The 26,577-nt window shown below is 38.4% G+C and overlaps 1 protein-coding gene across 1 annotated transcript in view; it reads right to left on the bottom strand.

The window, feature by feature from the left end:
- Positions 1–9,614: 9,614 nt before the first annotated feature.
- The window catches only part of Eif3h (eukaryotic translation initiation factor 3 subunit H), an 89,666-nt gene continuing 72,703 nt past the window's right edge, over positions 9,615–26,577 (bottom strand). The window contains exons 3-8 of the mRNA XM_042673082.1: positions 24,288–24,455; positions 22,648–22,747; positions 21,388–21,537; positions 14,610–14,730; positions 11,490–11,622; positions 9,615–9,888 (exon numbers count right to left, since the gene is read on the bottom strand). Coding sequence (XP_042529016.1) covers positions 9,791–9,888; positions 11,490–11,622; positions 14,610–14,730; positions 21,388–21,537; positions 22,648–22,747; positions 24,288–24,455 — 770 coding nt within the window. The 3' untranslated portion in view covers positions 9,615–9,790. The remainder of the gene's footprint in view (positions 9,889–11,489; positions 11,623–14,609; positions 14,731–21,387; positions 21,538–22,647; positions 22,748–24,287; positions 24,456–26,577) is intronic.

Genomic DNA, 26,577 nt, shown 5'->3' with positions numbered 1-26,577 from the left:
ATCAATTGATAATAACCAATTACCAATACAACCAGCCATCCACAGGTGGCTGATGAGGATTATGTGTCTGTCCTGTCATGTAACAAATGATTTCATGGGTCTCAAATAGCCCAGGGGCCCGACTGTCTCACCCCTGCATGTCTGCTCTAAATAACAGTACATGAAGCCTCCTCAATATCAACTGGCTAGCAACCTAAAAGATAATTCCATTAGAGACCTGTATAGTTTATTATGTCCCAGTGTATATGTTTTCTTTTTACCATCCAGTGTGTTTACTTGTAGATTTTTAGGAACCTTCTAGTTATAACAAATGAGGGAAAACATGCAATCTATTTTTTTTTCTCTTTTTTTTTTTGGTCAGTCCTGGACTTGACCTCTGGGCCTGGGCACTGTCCCTCAGCCCTTCAGCTCAAGGCAAGCACTCTACCACTTGAGCCACAGCGCCACTTCCAGTTTTCTGGTGATTAATTGGAGAGAAGAGTCTCACAGACTTTTCTGCCCAGGCTAGCTTTGAACTGTGACCCTTAGATCTCGGCCTCCTGAGTAGCTAGGATTATAGGCGTGAGCCACCAGTGACCAGCAATCTGTTTCTTTTGTCTTGTTTATTCATTTATCTGTCTTTGGGAAGGGAAGGGAGGGGTACAGAAATGGTTTGACGAAGGGGGAACAAATGCAGCAATGATACTCACCAGGCAATCTGTTGAAAGTGAACTATATATACAACTTGTGCGTGGGGACAGGTGGGAAAAACTGGGAGACAGTGAGGGAATGGGTGACATTGTTCAGAATGAAATGTACTCTTTACCTGACTTGTGTACCTGAACATCACCTTTGCAATAACAATAAATGAATTTTTTTTAAATTCCAGGCTTGGGGCTAGGAAGGTGGCTCAGTGGTAGAGTGCTTGCCTTGCATGCCTGAGGCCCTGGGTTCGATTCCTCAGCACGACATAAGCACGAAAAAAGCTGGAAGTGGCGCTGTGGCTCAAGTGGTAGAGCACTGGCCTTGAGCTGAAATGCTGAGGGACAGCGCCCAGGCCCAGAGTTCAGGCCCCACGACCAGACCACCCCCCCCCCCCAAAAAAAATCTAGGCCTTACTGCCTTCAGAGTCAACTTAGAAACATCAATGATAACTACAAAACAAACAACACACCCCTTTCCCCCAAAAGAACTCCACAACAATAGCTAGATGCCAGAATCAAAATCCTGCGGCACAGGTGCTAGGTGCTGGAGAGAACACAGAGGCTGGGGAGGCTTCTGAATGAAACCTGGAGAAATCACCTTTCTAACAGGTTCACAGGTAAAGCTCCTTCAAAGGCCATACTTCGAGAACCATTGCTCTTGACTAAATCCCTTGAGAGTCAAAGCTGACAGCCCTGTCTGCCCCCTGCCCCCCCGCCCCTCCATCCCATGTAGAACAGAATGTCTGGCACATACATGGCAGATACATAAGAGGAATGGCAGTATACATAAGAGGAAAATTCATGGTGAGTGCCACTTTGAAAGCTGAAGTTTGTAATTCAACATCAGTTTCTCAGTGATGCACCATTGGCAAAGTTAAATCCCACGCTAAAATAGTGATGAGGGACTCACACACACACACACACACACACACACACACACACACACACACACTGCACTGGCAGGTAAGCAATATTCAGTTCGTCTGAAGGCAAAGAGTTGTTCCTATTGGCTTGGCTATTTGGTTTCTCTTCCTGGAGGTAATGAGAGGCGGCCTCTAGCACACAGACTCAAAAGACAAGCGTTAGTCCAAGGGCACTTTCAGCTGGGAACAAAGATTGACTGGGAAATACATGCAGGATTCGTGGAGGGTTTTTGCATCACCAGCCTGTAATCACTTCACAGCAGAGCCCCCAAATTGCTACAGTCTCTCCATACAAGATGGGAGGTTGTCATCTGAGATCTGCCACATCAGGGTTTCATCAAGATGCAAAATCAACACCTTCCCTTTCTCCCTCTCCTATCCCAGATGATTTTGAATTTCTGTACATTTGTGAATTCACAGACACATGAACAGAATGACAGGAACATCACAAATGCAAATGTCTTTGTTCCTAAGAAATTACTTGTTTCTCTGAGTTTCAGAGTGAGAAGGAATGGATTCCACGTTACCATCACAAAGGTGACTTTAAGAGTTGTTCAAAGCTTAGTCCATAGTCAGTAGTAGCTCTTACACACACTCTCACACACATACACACACACTCTCTCTACTAAAACTGACATCTGTATCTCAAATACTTCACTGTCAAGAGAATGTGGCTTAATTCTGTTTGCTTGAAATGTTTTCATCACAGATCAAATTTAGAATACCTGCCACCTGTTTACCCCACCAGTCTCCAGCAAAGCAGCAAAACCTCATCCCTTCCATTCACTTCCCAGCTGGAATAGCCAAGAGGAAGGGGATGATGCAAGAGGAATTAAGTGAGCTCCCAACTTCCTGCTGCTTCTTCTTGAGTTGTGCAATCTTTGTGTTCTGAGGGAACACACCTCAATTTCAATAGCATCTCACCAAGAGAAAAGGCTGTCATGTAACAGGCAAGATTCAGGCCCCTAGAAAGATGTTGAGGCACAGAATAATATAAAAAGATGAATGATTCTGGAAGTAATAGCTCTCAGTACCTGTTCCCATATCCATGAGTGGAATCTTTAGTAGTGGCAGAGATAAGACAAGGTGGCCTGATACCAAATCCTATCAACAGATTTGCAAATTCATTCATTCTCCTACTGCCTCTTAGGGCTGTCCCCCATTTACTTATTTATATTTATTTATGCATGCGCTGGCACAGGGACTTGAACTTTGGGTCTTGTCCTCTTGCTCAGCTGTTTAACCCAAGGCTAGAGTTCTTGAGCCACAGCTACACTGCAGTTTTTGTGTGTGTGTGTGGGTTAACTGGAGATAAGTGTTGGATTTCTCCAAGGTTGGCTTTCATCCACAATCCTCAGCTCTCAGCTGAGTAGCTAGCACTATAGGTGTGAGCCACTGGGTGCCTGGCTATCCTCCATTTTTTTTGAGGCCCAATAGCAGCTATGCTTTGGTATACACTGGTTGAATTAGTTGGTTTTGGTTTTGGTTTTGATTTTTAAGGTTGAAAGCTATATAAAACAACCCAAAGTTGTTTTAGGAGGAGGAAAAAAGTGTTACAAAAAAAAAAAAGACTCAAAACTGATTTTGTGAGATCCAAAGCCAAGTCTTTGGGAAAGAAACAGAAAACCAAGTGTTATTTTTCACTCTAGACCCAGATACTCTCCCCCTCAGCATGCCTGCTACTTAGCCCTGCATCACAAAACTGTCAACATGAGGTTAATAAGGAATGAATCTGGAGGGATATTGGACACAAGCCCCCCTCTCTCTCTCTCTCCCTCTTTTTCTCTCCCTCTCTCTCATTATAAACACCCTGCTCCGAACTTAGTGAGCAAATGACTCAGGATTAAACAGTCCCTGGAAGTTGTTGGGTTAGGGGAGAGTGGTTTACTCCAGAAGGGCAAGTCTCACACAAATGGGAGGGCTCTCTTGAAACAATGCTGGGGAGGTCTTGAAATCCACTTGTTTCTAATGGTCACAATGATTCTAATTTGTTCCCTGAACTTATTATGCATCTCTGAATGCCATAATTCTCTCACCAGACACGCACATAACTGATCACCTCATCTCCGAGATCCAATGGTGAAGGTCTGTTTTTCTGTACACAGGGGAAGAACACAAAGGCAAAAGAACCCAAGGCCTGAGCTCCACTCCCATGCCATCACCTAGGGTGGAGCAGATCCAGTTAATCACAGCCTACTTCATCATCCCTGAATAGGAATTTTCTCTCATCTCTTCCCTGCAGTCACTTTCTAATGCATCTGTACTCCTTCCTCATCCTAAATGAGAAAACCTATGAGCAAGTGCTTTGCCAATTATGAAATAATACATTAATGAAATGATTGCTCTTAAAAGCTGTTTTGAAACACAATGCAATTTGTCTATTCATTTCTTTTCCCAATTACCTAAGTTTTGAAAAACCTGCCTCCCTAATAGGTTTCCTCTTCAGTATATATGGAGTATCCGAGATTACAAGGCAAAACAAAACCTCCTGTCCATTAAGTATAGACAAGGTATTTTATGTAGGCAGCACATGCATTTTGTATTTCTTTGGCCCATTGCCTCCTGAGAGTGCATTTCTGTTATAGTACAGTGGGCTAGAAGTGGAAATCATCAGCTGCAATTCCTCTCTGTATCTCATTAGGGGTCTAGTTTCCCCTTAATGCACAAGAAGACCTTTCATTAGCAATAATGGGAGCCGTACGCATCAAAGAGAAAAAGAGACCCCCACCATTGTGATCTAGATGAGGTTATTGGTATACTTGCCTGTGTGATTAGAGAATTATGGCATTCAGCGATGCATGATTAGATCAGGGAACAAATTAATATCTTTGTGACCATTAAAAAAATGGATTTCAACATCTCAAAATGAAGAAGGGTAAGAATCAACACCAAAGAGTCACAGGCAGACTGAAATTGAGGAGAGTCAAGCACGTGAAGGCGAAATGACAAGATAAACAAAGGTGGGGAAAGATTACCCAGTGGATCTGACAAAATAAGAATGGTTTCCAACACACACAAAGATGTTGGCAAGACGGACAACAGCCCAAGAAGAGAAGACAAGGATCATTTACCATCAGAGATGGTAAACACTGCAGAAAGTTAAACAAATCCTTCACCTCTATGTCCGCAAAGGAAGATGGAAGATGCCAGAAATGGCTGTGTCCTAGAGAAGGGTCAATGAAGAAACTATTTCTGAAGGTAACAAAAGTGATGCCTGAGTTTACATTTTGAGGTTGACATGAATGCCAGACTGTTAATTTCCCCCAATCAACTCAAGTAAGGGACAAGCAGAAATGGACCATGTCCTACTAATGGTCAGATAAAGTGGAAGAGTCCTTCACTTTTGTTCATAGTAGACACCTTTGGGTTAAGAGAAAAAAATCATCTTTTTCTTCCAGATCTTCAGCAGAGAATTAAAAAAAAAATGTTCATACAGAGTGAATGAATATGGACAAAAAAACCAAATGTATCCGAAACTCATTTAAAAGGACTTCCAGCCAGTCCTGAAGCATGAATCCAGCATTTTGTCTGCTAACCCCTTAGCTCAAGATAGTTTCAGGGACCACTTACTTGTGTTTCTAAGACTCTTTGAGATTATACTCAATCTCTGACAGACTGCTGGCCATTAAGTTCAACACAAAGATTGAAAACTGCATGACTAATTTGCAGGAAAATGCTATCGACTTCAACAGCTGATCCCACACAATCAAGCTGAGATTGTAATAAAGTGATCATATGGCAACTTCAGTAAGGGTTTCACAGCCTCTGAGAACAAGGATGACTCAGGTGCCCACACAATTAAATGTCTGGGAGAGGTCAAATTCCAACAGAATGGTCCAAACTCTCCCCCAAGTTGGCTCTTAGAAACCATTCCTGGGCCATAGACTATAGCCCTAAAATTACCATTAAAACTAATGTACAGCCACTCTGGGCTCTGCCTGTACTGTAGAGCCAAACAGGCTTACAGTACATGACTTATGTAAAAAGAAGTATCAAGGAGACGGGTATTAGGCAGTTTCTGCCAGCAAATGAGTTTCCCAGCAGATCTGGCACCCCACCTTCCCATGCTGTCTTGAGCAATTTGAAGACCAAGCCCTGTTCCAAACCATCCAGATTCAGACTCCTAGTGTTCCAAACCATCCAAAGATTCAGATTCCTAGTGTTCCAAACCATTCAAAGATTCAGACTCCTAGTTACTTAAGGAGTTACTGTTCCGCAAATAAGCTCTAGCTCCTATACAATACCCTTAACATCAGATGCAGTCACCAAGCTCTACTTTCCCTGTATCTCTGGCAATAATTCCATCCACCCCTTCATGTTTGTGATGGCCTGAAGCACAAAGGTATTAGGAGGAGGAGGAGGAGGAGGAGGGAGAGGAGGAGAGGAAGGGGGGGGGGAGGGGGGAGGGAGAAGAGGAGGTAGTAGCAGCAGCAGCAGCCACCGCCACTGCTGCCACTACCAAACACTGGTGACTCAGACCTGTAATCCCAGCTACCCAGGAGGCTGAGATTTGAGGATCATGGTTCAAAGCCAGCCCAGGTAGGAAAGTCCACGAGACTTTATCTCCAATAAACCACCAGAAAACCGAAATGGCACTGTGGTTCAAGTGGTAGAGCATTTCCCTTGAGCTGAAGAGCTCAGGGACAGCACCCAGGTCGAGAGTTCAAGCCCCATGACCAATCAAAAATTAAAATAAATGAATAAATAAGATAGAAAACTGCCATAGAAAAAGATGCTCCGTGAAAATACAAAGGAAAAATACTGACAAATGGTGCACTGCGCAATTTGGTTGTGAAATTACTTTAGAAATGGTGTTTACATTCAGGTGCCAGTAGCTCATGCCTTGTAAACCTAGCTCCTCAGATGGCTGAGATCACAGGATCACAGTTGGAAGCCAGCCAGGGCAGAAACACTTTGACTTATTTCCAATTAACCAGCGAAAGGACAAAGTGGGGTGTGGTTCAAGTAGTAGAGTGCTGGCCATGAGCAAAAATATGCTAAGGAAGAACACAAGGACCTCCCTGAGTTCAAGCCCCAGTGCACACATACACACACATAAAGAAGAAATGAAATTAACAACTCAAATTTTAAAACTTCATTAATATTGTATATATATATATATATCAGGTTCAGTGCCAGCACAAAGGCAAAGTGAAGTTTTCTAATAAATGGGATTATGAAAGAATATTACATGAAATATACAGACAGTTCTGCATGTTCTCGTGGTATTTGTAATGTGTGAAGTCTAAACTCGAGTGGTAGAAGGAGAACAGTAATCAAATGACACAAAAGGTAGAACAGCTTATGATTTTGAGATGTTTACACAGGGAAGTGAATATAGCTAATACCTACATATTGCACATTTCTAGGTTCTCATCACAACGATGTCAAATATTTGAGGCGAAGGGAATGTCTTGCTTGGTCATTTCACATTGTCTTCCAAAATCCTAACATACAATCATAATTTGTCTCCAAATAATTAAAGGTATTTGAAGGAGACTGACTGAAGACATGTTCTCTCAGGCATTTCTACCTGAAGAATGTAGCACTTTCTAAACCACCACCAGTGATTATTGGTCAATATCAAACATTTAACTTTCATAGTTATTAACATCAACTTTTCATTACATCAACATGCTAGCTTTTCCTGTCTTTTTGGTCTTGGGTATACGAATGACTTATTAGACCTGGTACACCAAGCTCATGAGCATTGCTCTTTTCATCCTGAAGAAACTGTAAATAAGTACAGATGAACCAATGTGTTTATTTTTGAAAAATGGCAGAATACATCACTGCAATAAAATGGCAAACGAAAGCTATAATCTAACACTACCGACTACAGCGATTTAATTATTGATTTGTTTTCCTGATGTTTTCCCTGCAACTACTAAAATCATCCATTAAGTGCATACTCAGTATTCCTGAGTAATAAGAATCTAAACAATCATACGGTATTATATAAAAAGAATCACACCTTAAGAAAATATTAACTGAATTTTGTTCACCATGAAATAAACAGTAATTAAGGTTATGTTGAAGCTGAATTTCCTTCCTTTTATTTTGCTCTGATACTTCAAGGGCAATAAAATTTCAAATCCAGGCAATTAGAATGCAGGGAAATGATCCGAGTATTCCGTCCACAAGGGCACAGACCATGACTAGTCTGTTTATTAGTATTTGTTCTGCCCAACAGTCCTCAAATATGGATGTGTTGACTCAAATATCACCGTGGGTGAAAGTGTGAATAAGAACCAACTTCTTTTTGCTTTATGTGTTTAATTTTGCGTGTATGATGCTGGCAGTTCAACCCAGGATGTCTCACATGCTAGGTAAGTGCTCCACACTGTGCTATACCTCCAGCAGAGGCTCTTTCAAAGACAACTGGGCAAAACTTAGGTAGAAGACTTTAAGATTTACATTCCATTTGGTCAGGACATCCACCTCTTAAGAATGCATACCTAATTGTTACATATGTGAGCAAGTACTAGGATTCTAGACTGTTCATGGTCCTAAGGTATTTGTTTTTAAAAAATTGGCAGTTCAAAGGTTTGAACTCAGGGCCCCTTGCTTGCTAGGCAGTCACTCTACCACTTAAACCCCTTTGCTTTAGTTATTTTGGGAAGTCTTGCATTTTTACCCAACCAGGCTGGGATTATACCACACTTGGCTTATCAGTTGAGTCTCACCAACAATTTGTATGTGTGTGTGCATGCATATGCGTGAATCCTGGGGCTTGAACTCAGGGCCTGGATGTTGTCTCTTAAGCTTTTGCTCTCAAGGCTAATTCTCTACCACTTGAGCCACAGCTCCACTTCTGGCTTTTTTTTTTTGTGGGGGACAGGAGGGAGGAGCTAATTGGAGATAAGCGTCCCACCAATTTTCCTGCCAAGGCTGGCTTCAAATCATGATCCTCAGATCTCAGCTTTGAGTAGCTAAGATTATAGGTGTGAGCCACCAGCACCTGGCTGACCTAGAAAAGTGATCCTGAGCTTTTAAAGCAAAACCCAACTTTCAACCTCATACCCTAGATAAACTGGCAAGAGCATCTTCATCATGCACACACTAACGAATAATGGCTATACAGTACCACACAGTACGCTTTATACCTCCATCACTGGCAAACTTAACACTTAAAACCACCTAATATTCTTGCCCCCAATTTTCAGCTCATCAATGAGTCAGGTAAGTAAAATGAGCAAAGGTTAATTCGTTTTAAGTAAGCTGACAAATCCTGGTGTCTCATCAATGAAAGCAGAATGGAAAAAGGGATTCATCTGCTCTCGTGACCTGCACTACGTCATACCATACCCATCCACCACCAGGGCTTGAACTCAGTTGTTTGCTCTACAACTTGAGCCAAGCCTCCAGTCAGGCTTTGGACCCTACCTGGGCTGGCTTCAAACCTCTACCATCTAAGTTCCTAACTCATAAGTAGCTAGTATTACAGGCTTGAGCATTTCTGACCCAGCTTCCTCACTTCCATTTGTGATCAACCTCAAGGTGATTACCATCTAAGTCTTACAGATGATTAACTCCACCAGGTGGTACATCTTATATAAATACAAGATGATCTTTCAACCATCTTGAAAACATCAAAATGATTCAAGTCTTTTTTTCTAATGCACTACTTTTTCCCTAAATTTTCCTTCCTTATCAATAACACTTGCCACTAGCAAAATGTCTCATAGTATGCAAAATGAGTCTTTCCATATAAAACATAGTCCTTCATGGATGGAAATGACTGCAGGCCTAGGGACAAAGGCTGAAAGCTGGTCTTCTAGGACAGAACTTGGGAGCAATAGCATACAAAACATGTAGCTGTCAGGGTTTCATGACAGCAGTCCAGATAAGTAGCACTGAACCATACAGCTGAAACATGGCACCCGAGTGAGAAAAAAGCAATGGCTCCTGGTGACGTTTCTGGTCAACCTCTGTTTTAAGCTCCTAGTCAAGGTTCTGATCAACTTTTAGAAATAAACAAGTATAAAAATAAAATGAATACATCAAATGAATGCTGCCGAGATTTGGTTTTATTATTGGCAAGAGACATTACAGCCAAAGACAGCAATGACAGCAAAGGAATTCTCTGTGCTTTTCAAAATGTACACATAGTTCTTCCAAGAGCTGCCCTGGTGTGATCTCTCAAGAATCCTCATTAACTCGTTGTCCAGAAGCTTCTTCTTCTCAGTTGTTATATTCTTGAAGAGCTTGGGCCATGAAAAGTTTGCCTAAGTTTTGTGCAGTGAACTCCTTGATGTTCTGGCAGTAAGTGTTTATCTGACCTGTGTATTTGACAGAGAGAGGCATGATGTTCCACAGATTGTAAAATGAGCTAGGCAAACTAATCAAACAAGCAACTCAGCAGAATAATAAAATCATTAGTATTTTGCTTTGAATCAAGAATTTATAAAGTAAGTCAATTCAATTTTTCCATAAGAAATAATACATAAAATCCTATTTCTTTTGAAAAGGCATCTTCTACTTTTGATCATGTAAGTGTAATTTTTCCAGGTTTTTAGTCATAAGGCCATATTAGCTGCCAATCACAAAGAGGTGATTATACAGATCAGACCCAACAGTGTCTTAAGATAATTGAGAAGACAGCACTGGCTCACCTCAACAGACAGAAAGGAGAATTAACAAAACCACACAATTACAGAGCAGCCAGACCTACCTGATCAGCTGCAAATAAGCAGAACGGCTTTCAGTCTCAGCTTTGGGAATGTCTAAGCACTTTTCCCCTGAGCCAAGACTGAGCAAGAGCTGGGGGTGGGGGGGGCCGGGGCGCTGTCCCTCAGCTCTTCAGCTCAAGGCTAGCGCTCTACCACTTGAGCCACAGTGCCACTTCTGGCTTTTTTCTTTTTGCTTACGTGGTGCTGAGGAATCAAACCCAGGGCCTCAGGCATGCAAGGCAAGCGCTCTGCCACTGAACTACCTTCCCAGCCCCTGAAATAGACATTTCTTGAAAGTATAACAGTATATCTGAATTGGCCCCAAGTTTTCCAAAATTGGTATTCATGTACATTAGAATATTTTAAGGAATTTTCATTTTTACCTACTCAAAAACACATCAATAGAATGAAGAAATTGTGAAAGATTACCATTTGTTGAAGCAAGTTTTTACTCTAAAAAATAAACTTTATTAGAATGAAATGGCATATGAGAATATTTCTATAGAAATTTGATATGGCCTAATTAAGAACACGGGTAGTATATATTAAAAATTATCTCTATAGGACTCAAGGACTCTACCATTGAAAGGTAATTCCAGGTAACCTACAGATATGGGTGGGGCTGGGAAAGATGGGGGAGAAGTGTTAGAAGGGAGTGACATTGATCAAGGTGCACTGGACTTACAAACTTAATTGAACTGCAACTCCTTTGTACTACTAGAGAGAGGGAGGGAAAGAGGGGGAGGAGGGAGGGAGGAAGGAAGGAGTTAAGAAGGAAGAAGGAGGGGAGGAGGGGTGAGAAAGTTCTAAATGATAATCGTTCCCAGAAGAAGGTCATCCAGAATCATAATCATGTAATCTTAATCAAAGTAAGGGCAATAATTTCAAGAGAGAAACTCCAATTCAAGTACACAGTATACACACTACCAGAGCAGATGATGAAAAGGGGCTTAACCACATGACCTTTGCATTGAGACTGTAAACTTTTTTCATTGTGATGAATGAAATAAAGTCATTCAGTTTCCAATTTAGAAAGCTTATAATGACATCTCAGAAACACTCATAAACCAAGTGAAAGCACTGAAAGGAACTAAGGCACTTTAAATACCCTGGTTATTATGGCCTAATTTGATGTTTGCAAATCTCTCGCTGTCTGTCTCCTGCTTCCTCAAGAAGGAGAAGCAGCAGCATGTCTTGCACCCCTAACATACCTGCAATGAGCAGGGAATCCATCCTGGCAGGGGCCTGGAGCGGCTTGAAGAGTTTAGACAGGTCTTCCTCAGGGAGCGGGGGTTCCCCTCGACTCTGGCGCTGCATATTCTCCTGCTGGCGACGCTGCTGATACTAAAATCAAGGAGAAGATGATGTTATTCCCTCAGTGTGAGGAGACAAAATGACTTGTATCACAGCAAAACACCATGGCTCTGAGTTCTAATCTTCACTTTATAAATGGCACTATCTCGTCACTTGCTTCTAAGAACCTAATTATGGCAATCATAGAAGAAAATTCTTTTGGAGCAACTCTAGTCTGAAACTAATGATTCAGGAAATAAAACTCATTCTGGAATCAATAGAGATCCTAAGAAGTAGATAATTACGGAGTGAGAGGTTAACAATGAGGTAAAAAATGCATCCTAACTTCAGCAACCAAGTAATGAACTCCCACCTAGGCAATTCTTTCTCTCTCTAGATCTAAAGTAACAACTGTTGCAATGATGTTATTCCTCTTTTTTCACTACTGTTGCTATTATTAACAAGCAATCATTTGTGCCACAGCTCTGTAGCGAAGAACTAATACTAGCTCAAATACTCTAATTTCTATGATCCTCTAAAGGGAAAGCAGGGATAGATACAAAGATTTTGTCTTATATTTTAAATACAATTAAGAACTTCAAGTTGAGAACAGCTCAAAATTGCAATGGAAATAACACCCCCACACTTGGCCTTTTAAAATGAGGTACTGGCCAAAAAGATGCTGCTGTATCACAGCGATCAGGAAGTTGAGGCCGGACCATGTGTTTGAGGCCAGGTTACAATACATGCCTCAAAAAAAAAAAAAAAAAAAAAAAAAGGGGGGCGGGGGGAACGAAAGGATGTAGAGAAAACACCCTTATTGCTGTAGCCATTTTGGAAAACTGGATTTTTCTTTTAAAAATTAAGAATAGGATAATCTTTGATCCAGTAATCCTACCATTGAGTAGCTATACTTAAAAAGATTTGAAAGTTTGCTGAGGGTCTATCTTCTGTGCTTGTTGCTGTATTTATAATAGCCAAGGTATGGAAGCAATCTGTATCCATGGGTGAATGGATTTGCAAAATAATAGATTAACTGAAGTATTAGCATTAAAAAGCTGTCATAACGTAGATGGACATAGAGAACATTTTATTAGGAGAAACAAATCAGGAACAGAGATAACATACCATATGCTCTCAGATGGTGATCTACAAAAATCAAACAGAAATACACTAGGGCTGTGATTTCCAAAGTGAATGGATGGATAGGTGGGTGGGTGAGAGGAGATTCATTTTTTAAGAGGTACATCAAAAAGGTCTGACATTGTACAGCAAAGTAACTGGTTAATGTGTATTTCAAAACAACTAAAAGGGGTGGTAATGTTCTCATTGCAAGGAAATAATAAATATGCGGTGATGAATATATTAATTAACATGATTTGGGCATTCCACAACAGAGCCATGTATTAAACCACTGTAACCCAAAAAGTACATACAATTTATCAATTAAAAATAAATTACCCCAGGGAGGTAATATCATGGAATGAAGTCATGATTTTTACCAGGCATATTATTTATCTATTTATAATTAAAATATTTTTTGTTTAGTTTGACATGTGTATAAGCTACATTTCTGTTAGGAGGGCTTCCTACATAACCACTTGGATTACAGTAAGAATGTCAATGTAAGCTAGTCACATTGCATAAATTACCTTAGCATCTATGTCTTCAATATTGAAGTTATTTGTTGCCAAAAATAAAAAATAAAATGAAATGAGGTATTGGAGGGGGGGGGGGTGCATACACGAATGGAGGAAGGAAGAATGAGCAAATGCAGTCATTATATTCAATATACATTATGCAAAAACTGAAATATGTAACTTGAAAGTAGGGAAACTTCAGGAGGGAACTGGAGGAGAACCAGAAGGGGTGATCAAGAAGCAGTTACTCATATCCTGATTTATGGATCTGTAACCTCTTGATACAACTACTTAATAATAATTTCTGTTAAAAAGTTTCAAGCAATGAGAAAGCAAGGTCAGCTAATATGAATGTAGTATTAAGATTCTCATGAAAATTAACAGCAATCAAATAAGAGCTTTTCCTATATAAACAAGTTATGTACATATGCATATATGTATGTGTATCTGGTGGTACTGGGAATCACTCACCCTTACTAGGCAAGTCCTGTATTTCTTAAGCTTTGTCCAGTCTTTGCTTTATTTTTTAAATAGGCTCTCATGTTTTGTTGTTCAGGGCCAAACTCAAATGAAACCATCCTACCTTACCCTCCTGCATAGCTGGACCTGCAGAGGTGTGACCTGCCACGCCCAGGCCAACAACATCCTGCTTAAAGTTGATTGCAAGGAGCACAGTCATATCTAACATACAACATTTTCACAATGAAAGAACATTCTGAAATCAACTTACTTAGGAATCAAATGCTAAGACCATTTTGAAGCTATAGTCCAAAAAGAATATATCAGAAAGTATGAAAAGAATGGGATCTTCAGGTAACACTAACAAAGGAAAGGTTAAATAGCCACCTTAACTCTGTGTATCATTATACACATACACACATGTATGTGTATGTATGTGTGTATATGTTCATATAAAAATATTCAAGCAATTCTAGGGTCTTTTTTGGTCTGTATTATACTATCTAATTTCACAGCAGTTGGTCTATTATTTCCTATTAAAATTGCTTGGTCTTAATCACAATTGCTCAGTTTTTTTTAAATGAACTGAAGACTGCTAACTATGCTGCAATGAGCCACTACCAAACCAATTACAGTTAGTAAAGAAATGAGCTGTGACACTCTGGAATCTCTGTGCTTCTGATTTCTCAATAAATGTATCTCTTATTTGCATAACCTTGGCATTATACCCTGAGTTTAACAGACCAACTCTTTATGACAGTTGTTTTTAAGTAGAATGTGCAAATAATAGAAACACAGCACTAAAGAATAGGCTTTTTAAAGTATGAGTAATTAGCTAACTAGCTAATACATCACCAAGATAATTTACACCACCTGAAGACCACTCTTGAAGCAGCACACATAGAACCATGTACTGTTACTATTTTCCCCAGCACAAACCTGATGCTTCTGCTGCTGCTGTTTACTGGTGTTCCTCATGTAGGTGTTGTACTTCACTATGTCTTGGCTCATTTCATCCACTCTGTCCATCAGCAACTGTAGATTCTTCCCCAAATGGTTGCTGAAATAAATGTAAATACATTGACATGCCATTCTTTATAAAGTATGGGTTTGCTACTACTGCTCTGACAGTTCTGAGATATTAACCTAATCTCCTTTTTTGTAAAAGAACATGAGCACATGTATACATAAAAGCAAGGGTAAAGGAAAGAATCTGTGTCATCTTGTTATTCAACTTTCCATACTTAATTCATCACTGTAACCTTAGGAGTGTCTGAAATAGTGCATGAGGTTCTTAAGAACTGTTAAAGCCAGGTAAGAATCGTGAGACCAAGGAGAGGGAGGGAGGTGAATGAAGAGAGGATCTGCGGGAGAATGGAGTCATAAAATTCAGTGCAGATTCCACAAAATTTAAAAAAAATGAGAGGCGTGAAGTTGATAGACATGGAGAATGATAAAAGGGATGACACTGATTAAGATTCACTTGTATTCATGTACTACTTTTTTTAATGGCAACTCCTTTAAACAAGTGCTTAAAGATAAAAAGAAAAAAAAGTAAAACTCTAGTGAGACATTTATAAGACATTTTATAAAACGAAGTTTAATTTAAACTCAGGACTCCACAACCTTCCCTTTAATATGCCTTAGTTTTAAATCAGTAGTCAAAGGAAAAGAATCATGCAAAAAAATTTAGATTTTTTGTGCCATTCCTTTATACAGCAGGTTCTAACAGCAACAGAGCCATTTCTGCAGAGCCAGATGAAGGGATTCTTGCCTCCTGTCTGTTCTTGAATCCACAGTACTATTGTCGTTCTTTTTTTTCTCTCTCCAGGGAATATCTACTGCAGCTCATTTACTAAAATCTTTTTATAAAGTGATACTAATGATAGATACAATGATCAACCATCTCACAGCAAAGCACATATATATGGCTACTAAGTACTCATACTCTGATAAAGAGGAGTCAGTCACCATAGTTTCAAGCAGATAACCACTGAAAACCTATCATGTGTCAGCTTCAGTATATTAAGAAGTAAGGAGACAATAATGAATGAGGCAGACACTGTCTCAGAGATGAAAAGGGCATAGTAAGAATTCTTCAAGGAAATGACAGGCTAAACGTGAAAGATCAGGAGTGAACACATGCAAGAGAGTATTCCAGAGAAAGGGAGAGTGTAAGTGCTGAAGGGCCAATCAATGCAGGCAAGAATTGGCAGATATAGGTAGGTGTGGCTCAGGCACTCTACAAACAAATTAACGACAATAACAACAACAACAAAAAACCAAAAATAGAACTAAAAACAAAAGAGGAGGGCCTGGAATGGTTAGCGCCCCCCCCCCCCCCAAATCACACATAGGAAGCCTATTAGCACCCGCCAGGCAACATGGTTTGTGTGAACAAGACCTTTTCATGACAATGTAAAGTGGGTTCTGGGGTGATACAAAACTGTGGCACTGGCAAACAATAACAACGACAAAAAAGATTTATCTGTAACCTCAAGAAAATTAGGAAATCTGGCTCACTCTTCAATAGTGGAAGAACAGTGTGTGTGTGTGTGTGTGTGCGCGCGCGCGCGCGCGCGCGTGCGTGCGTGCGTGTGTGTGTGTGTGTGTGTGTGTGTGTTCCCAGTCTGGTGGTATCTATGGCAACTTTAGTTCAGTAACATGGCCTAATCTAGGAATCAAATGCTTCTTTTATATTGTTTTTTTTTCATATTTATCTTATTTCATTGCAGTTTAAAAATTACTATGAACTTTAAAACATTACTTCTCCAGAAATCATCATTTATGCCATTTTCTAATTTTGTAGTAGCTTTATTTAATCCACCCAAACGCAAATATTTGAACATATGGTGCAAGGTGAGGAATTAAACTTTTTCTTATCCAACAGCTAACCAAATGTCCAGATCCACTGATTAATCACATTAGTTTACCAAATAACTAGGTGACTAAATTTAGCAAGGCTGCATCACCCTCATTCTTTAACATGCACTGAGGCCATTCTTAACTTTGCCAGGCATTCTGTTAGGTATTAAGGATTAAATTATATATGCTATCATACACTAGTCAAAGAAGAAATTAAGTAGATCAACTCAACATTGTGAGAAATTGCTGTAACCGAGATTTAGTAAACTATAACAAAAATAGTTTGGTGAAATCCTCCCCTATTATTTGGCACCAAAGTTTGAACTGAATGTATCAGACAATGAAGGTGAATGGACACTAGCAGCACTCAGACACCCTAGCATGAAAACATTTAAGGAAACACTATATAATTTAGCAGGCCAGAAAATAGCACAAGTACAAAATTGAGCAAAAAAATTATGAAACTAAAGTAGACAAGAGTAATAGTGGGAAGCTTGGAATGTAAGTTTAGATTTTATTCTAAAGACAAAGGGAACTAGCCGAAGATTTTAAGCAAAGGAATACTAGAGAATCCAATTTGCATTTAGTAAGATCATTGCAATTTTGGGAAAGGAAAAGGCTAAAAGCAGGAAGTCAGTGGACTGGGAAAGTCATCAGGAAGAGAAGTAATGAGTCCTGGACTAAGGTAGCAAAAGTCATGGAAACGGGATGACATCACCTGAGGAATGTTGGGGAGACAGACCCTGACAAACACTGACATTTTAGGGATGAGCAAGAGTTTACTGTGAACAATGAGAAATAACCCATTAAAGCTGCAATTTCATAGACTCTGAAGAAAGAGTTCCAGGAAGGAGGGTTTATGGACAATAACACATGCTGTGGAATCTCATCATCCAGTGAAAGTTTTTTAATGGTGAGAACTCTCACTACACAATGGAACACTACAGTGTGGGCTAAGTGGAAAGAAGTATACACACAGAGACTGACAGAAAATCCTATCAGGAAGTTTATCTATAAAACTAAAGAGAAAATGTGGCAGAAGGTGAAAAAAAAATTGGATGTTAATAATGAGCACTGGTGGTTCATTCTATAACCCCAACAATTCAGGAGGCTGAAATTTGAGGCTCACGATTCAAAGGTAGCCTGGGCAGGGAAACTCTGTGAGACTAGAGAATCTTAACTCTAATTAACCATCGAAAAAACAAACAAAATGCCAGAATTGGAGATGTGGTTCTCAAGTGGTAGAGCGCTAGCTTCCAGCAAAAAAAGCTCAGGGACAACACCAGGCTTGATTCAATCCAGGATTAGCATATAAAAGAAGATGAGCCAGACTTGAATGCTGACATGTCCTTATTTTCAGTTGGTAAAATGAAATAAATATTTTACCATCTACTTAGAAATTATTCAGAATTTTTTTGTGTATATAGATAGGGGGTTTCAAATGTGACAAGATGTACAATTAGAGAATCTAAGCAAAAGTTTACTTGTGGGTTCTATTGTATTCTTTCAATTTGTATAAAAAGTTAAATATTTTAAGCTGTGTATTGATGGCTTCTTTTTCTAGATCTCAAGAAGCTCAGATCTAGAAGACTGTGGTGCAAAGTGGCAAAGGTAGCCCAAGCAGAAAAGTCTGAGATTCTTCAATTAACCAACAAAAAACTACTTTGGAGGTGTGGCTCAAGCAGTAGAGTGCCAGTCATTAGTAAGAACGTCAAGGAAGATCTTGAGACTCTGAGTTCAAGGGCCTGTACTGGCCCAAAATAGTAGTAGTACTAGTAGCAGCAGTAGTAGTAGAAGTAGTAGCAGCGGCAGCAATGGTAATAATGGGAAAAAAAAAACAAGTCAATGAAGAAACAAGAAGAATCTAGATAGAGAGAAACTGAAAAATCTATGGAGGAGGATGTCTCAACTGAGCCGGTCCCAAGAAGTCAAGATATGGTGAGAGGACTGATCCTTTCCTTTTCACCGGCAAAAGAACTGAGTCCCAGGGAGCTGCATTCAGTATAAGAAATGCCATTAGCTCCATGACTAGTTGTTAAATAAATCATTTGGCCTATTAAGTACAAAAGGAAATCAGGAAGAAGGAAAGTGCCTATCAATTCTGTGGCTGGAAGACATGACACTAAAGAAAATATAAAGGAGAGTAACTGCTATAGGCAAAGAAAAATCTGTTATCTGGAGTAAGACCTTAAACCTTGGGAACTGAGCTACAACAATTTTAGCAAATGAGAAAAGTACTATTAAATTCCACCAAACATGTCTTTTAAACTATTAATATTATGTGCTACAAGTATATGTACAGCCAAAGAACACTGTGATAAACATATAAACTTTAGAAATTTCTTAATTTATATTACTATAATGTTCCTTAGAACTATAACCATCAGAAACTACCACAAAGCCACTCAGTATAGGCCCTGAAGAGCTCCAGGAATTACCAATATATAATTATTTCACAGCTTTTCACAGAAAATCAGATCCATTACCAAGAGAAATTTTTACAAGTTTTTTCAGTATCAGTTCAACTAGCTTACTGAAACAGGGAGTTGCTGTTAGGAGTTTCAGTAATACAGCCTTTCCTTTTATTGCCAAGGAAACAAAGAACTGAACACAGATAACTTAAACAGATGTGAACCATGGAGATGGAGTGCTAAGCCAGCCGTGACTACAGTATCAATTTTTGCTTATTACCCACCATGTAAGATGCTCTCCTTTAGTTTTTTTTTAAACAAGAGAATATAAAAACAATTGTTTTTCATGTGTGAAAAGCTGCAAAGCTTATATTACATATTTTATAATTAATAAAGGCTGTTACAAAATAACCATAATAGAACTTCCATATAATAAAACTTTAAACAAAAAGTCTTTCAAATGAAAGCAAGCATAGTACATTGTATGCACAGGTAAATAAAGAACTGGGATACACATGAAAGAAAAGATCAATAAAATGTTTAAACCAGTGTCTAACAATGATTTCTGTTGAGGCTTCTTACGAAAACATATACAGTAACTGGCTTGATCACCACCATTGAGGTATTAATGTTAGAAATTAAAAATTAAGATTCTTTTAAAATAACATCCATTTGGCTCAATGTAATAGTTCAGGAATACAATGGAATATTGCTACATTTTTTTCTCTCCCAACAGGAACACAGGGAGAGCAAAGGGCCTCTTTTCCTATTTCATATAAGAATATAGAAAATAAAACTAATATTTTTCTAGATTTTTACTGCTATAGTTAGCTGGGAGTATTGTCTACAGCTACTGCTTTAAAGCAATGGACGTATTAAGATCAACTTATTAGTCAAGTAACAGCGACATAAGAGTTGTATTTGTTTTGTATGCTCAGTAAAGGAAGCTCAAGAAAAGGTGAAGACTTGTAAGCAAAATTCTCATGTAGCAAATTTGAAATCACTTATTACTTTATACTTAATACATCACATTGTAACCTTGCATGCTGAAAACAATTTTTAGCTCAATGCTTTAAATACAGGTGTTCCAAGTTTACTTTTAAAAGCAATAAGGAAAAATGTAACTTTTTAAAACAGACAAATTTAGAGACTATTAAGAATTTATGTTAGCAATCAAACAATACCCTTTTTGGTGCCAAATCAGCCTTGCTACCTGGCTGTATCACTGAGCACCACATTTACCATTTGGTTTCCATTTCACTGCTCTGTCAAAACTTTCTGGTGGCCTTTATGATGAACACCATAGACAGAGGCATTTCTGCCACAGCCTGACCTTGTCTCTGGTCCTTCTTGGTTCATGTTGGGGAAGAACAATTTTGTGTTCTTTTCTTTTTGCTTTCTTTTTGACAAACAAGCTTCTATCAAAGATGACTGGAAATCTGACAACTAACAGAATTCCTGTTCTGTTCCATAATGTTTGTTTTAAAAAAAAAGTGTTGTTTCTTCCAGCCATCAAATATATTAATTATCTACTCTGACCATTTCATTTTACGTTGTAACCCTGCTGCCTCCTCTCATCAGACACATGCAAACACTAAAATAAAGCTTAAAGGGGTATTTAAGAGAATTACGCATGTGGCAGTACTCACATTTCAGCTGACAGTAAGAGACTGAGGGATTGGGTGGTAGCTCAGTGGCAGAACACTTGCCTAACATGTGTGAGGCCTGGCACTCAATCCCCAGCACTTCCAAAAATACAACAATCAGAGTAAGAAATTGAAGGAGGAGAGGCTGAAGAGGAAAAAATATTAATTTTATAAAGGAAACAATCTGGAAACTCTTCTGTCAGTGTTCTAGCAATATAGTATTATTTTACCAACTACATAGCAAAAAGAAAGTCGTTAGTAAAACTAGAAAAATAAATCCTATTATCACTAATGGAAAAAAAAAAAAAAGCTAATTTTGGGTGCCCATTCAAATAACTAAAAGTTTACTACTGAAGAGCCTGCACTTGTACAAGGGCAAACATAACAAGTAAAAGAAATAAAATATCCTGTCTTTCTCCTGGTCATTAATAAGTATCCAGATATAATACCATAAGCCTCTCAGCACAGTGTAAATAATGTCTATTCAAATAAAAGCCCTCCTTAGCGGGTACTTGCCACATTGTGGTATAAGTGATACAGCAAAGGCAACAGTAAGTGCTTCTTGCCATGATTAGCATCCTGAAACAAGGTGTTTACTTTTTTCATTGTGTCTATTTGATGGTTTACGTGGGATCTTAATAGGACCAGACAAATACTACATGCTATTACCAATATGTGTAATTTCAAAAAAAATCTTCGGTAACTTTTTTCTTGCTCCACAGGGGAAGTTTATGTAAAACAATCTTTTCTAAAAACTGATGAAAAAGGGACCTTTCATTAGGAAGCGTCACTTACCTGCTAGCGAGACTGAGCAATTCATGTTTATCTGCCACAGCTGACTTCTTCTCAAGCTCCCACATTAGGACATTGATCAGATGTGAATTTTTAATTACAATCGGCACTTCTTCAAACATGTGCTCAAAGGTTATACTTGCCTTTTTCAATCTGTAAATCATGTTAAAAATACTTTAGTGGTTAAAAGTGAGAATTAAATTGAGTGTTTTCAAACATTTTATCTAATTAGACAGGGGGAATAGAATTTTACAGAGATGAATATAAGTTCAGTGCTTTGAGTAACTGACAATTATCTGAATCTGAACTGTAAGCTCGGAATGTAATGTTCTTGGTCAAAGAAACTATTCATTCTTTGTAATCATGTATTCTTAAAATTTCACTGGTGCTAAAATGTAAATGTCACTGTAAAATCATGCAACATAATTTACATCTAAAAACACTTAAGTAGCGCACGAGGAGAAGTATTATATATTCCTCGGAAGGTTCATTTTTAAAGCATACTGAACTAAAAAGATTAACAACTAGTAGAAGAGTCACAAGAGATTTCACATTCAGCAGTTCAGAACGCAACTTCTAGTTTCAACTCCATATTCAGAAATTGATCAGGGGTTAGCTTTTCTTTTTAAAAATCCCTTCACCCTAATTTATTTTAGGAACCAAACAGTAAAATAGAGAACTGTCCTCCATAAAGTCCAAGCTACTAACCTTGATTCCCTAATGTATTTTTTTTTAACAATTTTAACACCAAATACTGTTAAGTAAAAGCACAAAACTGTTTCACCCATCAATTCTATGCCTTTATATTATCCACAAGATTTCCAATAGGCCAGAGTTTTCACTGAATACTTACAAGGTCTTCATCTATCCTACCCCCCACCCCACCCCACCCCCCATGAAATAAAAGCTCATAAAACAAGACATGTGGTTCACAAGCAGTGTGACACAGAGTCTACAATCTGACAGCTGCTGACCAATCTTTCTAACTCCCTTTATTCCTTATCCCTTTAAATACGGTAGCTAATTACTGCTCTGACTGAATTCACCCTGGGTGAGAATAGAAGAGACATTCTATAAAGAATAATTTAAGCATGGAAAAGGAAAGATCAAGTGGCACTCGGCATGCAGAAAATTTCTACAGTCCACATGGCAAAACCATTACCACAACACAACCAAGGATTCAATAAATGTGGCAAACTGGAATCTTAAAAGAAAAGAAACCCAGTCCTTTACCAAAAGCCTCTCGGGCCACCAAACACTTACGCTTCAGGGGAAAAATCCTTCTCTTTACAAACTTCCATCAGTTTAGGAGTCAGTCGGTATGCCTTCAGCGAGAGAGACCCTTGGGCAGTTTTTATGGGATCTTAAATAAGGAGAAGAGAAAGAAATTGCTAAGAACGTTGTCACACCAATGCTCATTAATACTGATTCTAGGCACATTGTTACTTATCACACAATCTTTGCCAAATAAAGGTCAAAATAAATGGTAACACGAGTTGAACATATTCAAACCATTTATAGTCAACAGTAAGGGAAAATGTACTGACTCTTATCCTGCTTATGATAGGGAAAATAATTTCCTCCCTATAATATAAACAGGAGAGTCAAAATATACTTAAGATACTTTCAAATCCACTCAACTAGGACAAGTAATTTTGCTGCAAATTAAATATAACATATACTCTATACATTCTTTACATTAGAAGGAAAGTACTTATGAATACAAAACACAAACAAAAAAATACCACATGCATCTGTGTAGTTTTTATTCAGCTAATTTTAAATGAATAGCCCAGCAAACAATATAAACCCATCCTAATGATCACTGCTCATATTTCTTAAGTTTAAGCAGATTGTAAAAACAAAACCACTAAATCAAAGTGCTATCATACAAGTGTCGTTTTTAGTTTTAGAGAAACAAATTTTGTCAAAAGGAACTGCTTAAACACTCGTGAGTAAGGGAGCTTAGCACTTGCCGCATGATAACGGCTCTGGCATGCCAATGTTCGTCTAAAACCTGTGTTAACATTCATGTTGTCTGAAACTTAACACAGTGAAACTTTTAGCAATAGGTGATAAAATGAAAACCAAAATAGATTGAAACAAGTGGAAAATTCATCAAGGTCTGATGATGCAATGTTTCCAGCCAATATAAGTACACTTTAACAACTTGTTCTTTACTGTAATCCAATTGTTAACATACTGAAACAATTTGGGGGCAGCTCATAAGATTGATCGTATTCATTAGTATTTTTTCTGACAGATACTCAGGACGTTACATTTACTTCTCAGCTGGAAACTATATGCAAGTCTGCCAGATATGGCAAACTGTGAGTGTTTCGGGAGGGGGAAGGCTATAAAGCTGTTAAATTGCCTACAGTTCTGATACAGCACAGAACATCTGGTCTGGAGAGCTTGAGGAAACACCATTAAATAGGCCGAAAAGAAAAAAATCTTTGTGCTAAGAAACAGTCCAGGTTTTGTATGCTGCTGTCAGAGGTTTAAAAAAAAAAGAAAAAGAAAAAGAAAAACTTGGCACACTGTGTTATGATTGGTCAGTCACGTACAGAGCCAGACACTCCAGCAATCGGTGTTTGTTAGACATCTGGTCTAGTTCCACCAGCCCCCTTCAATGAGGGAGGGGAGATGGAGGAATAAAAATGAAGCAGCTACTCCAACATTCCAAAATGTACACATCAGGGCTCTGATAGCAAGAAAAATAAACAGAAAGAAGGAAACCCTGTCTAGACTTAGCTGCTGCTGAGGCTGCTGCAGAAACAGGGTTTGTATTTACTTGAGAAGGCCTGCCAGGCTCACTAAGAGGCAAAAAAGAAAAAAGAAAGCGAAAATAGTAGGAATAATATTAAGGGAAGAGAAGAATAATAAAGGAACCTCCTACTAACCGTAAATGAGAACGACAGATTCTTCAATAGCATGTTGGTAACTGAACTGGGAATCCAGAAGCGCCCGGGTGACGAAAGAGCCATAGTATGTGGACTGGTACCAGCCCACGTGGAGATGGTCGATGTTTACATGGCGGAGGCTCCGCATCATTTCCATCTGATATTGGACTAAATGACAGAGAGGGAGTAACACTGTGTTATGATGCCACCAACACTAAAAATAAGCCTCTTGAAAACAAATATATATCCAACAAATCCATTCAACTATAACCAGTAATTTTGCTGCAAATTAAATGTATCATATACTCTATACATCACTGTTCATATATAATATGTAACAAAGATCTTAACTATTATCTATAAAGAACAGGTTTCCAGGTATAAAAAAAATCATTCTATTCATATTAAAAGAACTCTAAATTAAACCTGGGGCTTTTCTTTCTTTTGTCAATGAAAAAAGTCTGTAGAAAAAGGTATTCAAGACATTGCTCTAAACAAGTATTGAAAGTGGTTAGGTTCTTTTTCAAAATTCTAAAAATAATATATATTTAAGGAAAAGGGGTTGTAATTAGTAATCTGGTTAAGACATTTCAACTGGATTAATAAGGGAGAATAATTATCAATCTCATCTTCAACACACCTTTTAGAAATCAAGACATTTACAATCATCAAGAAAACTAAAATGTAACAATCAACCACAGGATACAGGCTATAGTAGAGTTAAAATGTAAGAATTCATTTCTTTCCTTCATCTGGTGCCCCCTGCTGCATACGCTAAATTTTATAAAGAAGTTATTTTTTTTCTCTATGTGTTCTTTGTGTTAATAATGAACACTATTTTTCCCCTAGGAAAGAATGATAGTTTAATTATCAAATACAGAATGAAAAGATTTAATGACTTTTACCATTGTCAAATTTATACCTGTAATATACCTTATTAATTTAAAGCATTATTTAAAAAGAAGGTGCACACTGACAATGTAATAAATGACATTAAAAAGCACTATATCCCAATAACACATGGAAAATACATAATAAGCAAGTTTTATAGTAAACATAATATCTAAGTTATTTCTATCATGATGAATGCACGAATAACCAACCATATTTTGCTTCACTTGAACCTAAACATTTTGTTTTTAAACACTTCACTGGGTTTTAGTGCAATTGAAAGTTTATGTCTGTTATTCCTTTAGGTATAGTACTATGCTTTCACAAAGAAAATAACACTCAGGTTCAGAAATATTGGGGGGGGAGGGGGGAGTCCTGTCATGGGGCCTGACCTCTGGGCCTGGACGCTGTCCCTCAGCTCTTCAGTTCAAGGCTAGCACTCTACCACTTGAGCCACAGCACCACTTTCGGCTTTTTTCTTTTTGCTTATGTGGTGCTGAGGAATCGAGCCCAGAGCCTCATGCATGCTCTACCACTGAGCCACCTTCCCAGCCCCAGAAATATTTTTTAAAAGCCTTCATTACATGTGCAGTCTTATTTTTCAACACACTTTACTACACAGAGAAGTTATAAATCTGGAAGGATTAATTTTTAAGCCCATGGAGAAATTAAAGAGGTAAAAGATACATTGCCATCAAGACGTACACTAGAAAAGCAACTGGTCTGAAAATGACTCATTCATTCATACAAAAAGTGTAGGTGTTAACATAAAGGAGGTTTGGCTAGCATTATTTCTTGCCTATTTAGGGGAGGAGCAGTGTGTAGGCATTGGACTTGAACTCAAGAGCCTCAAGTTCTTGTTGAGATTTTTTTTACTCAGAAGTGGCACTCTACCACGTCTTTAATTCTGACGTATTTTAGGGTTAACTGAAGAAAAGAGATAGATTTTTCTGCCCAGGATTGGCTTAAAACCATGATTCTCACAACTCAGCTACTACTCCTGGATAGCTAGAATTATAGGTGTAAACCTGTTCTGAGTTGTTTATTTTTAGAAAGACAGGTTGATACTAATAGGTATTTTTATATGCCAAGTCAATATTTTACATATTTACAATAAAATGTGAAATGAAAGCAAAGCCTTATAGCCTATGTCATCCTCTTAACCCATATTAAAACCATCCCAACTGGGCTGGAAGTATAGCTTAGTGATATAGCATTTGCTTAGAATGTGTGAGGCTCAGGGATACAATCTCTGGTACTATAATAAATCTCAACTTTCATAATCTATTTTATACATACTCAACAGTCTGAAGCAATATAAAATGAACATTGTTATTTAATATTTTATCTCTAGCATACAAGACAATCTGTCTGCCTTTAACTAGGGTTAATAGCTTTA

This window comes from Dipodomys spectabilis, unplaced genomic scaffold, assembly GCF_019054845.1.
Source record: "Dipodomys spectabilis isolate Male_0828 unplaced genomic scaffold, ASM1905484v1 ptg000783l, whole genome shotgun sequence".
Classification (NCBI taxonomy): Eukaryota; Metazoa; Chordata; class Mammalia; order Rodentia; family Heteromyidae; genus Dipodomys; species Dipodomys spectabilis.
This window is presented reverse-complemented; position numbering and strand designations above follow the sequence as displayed.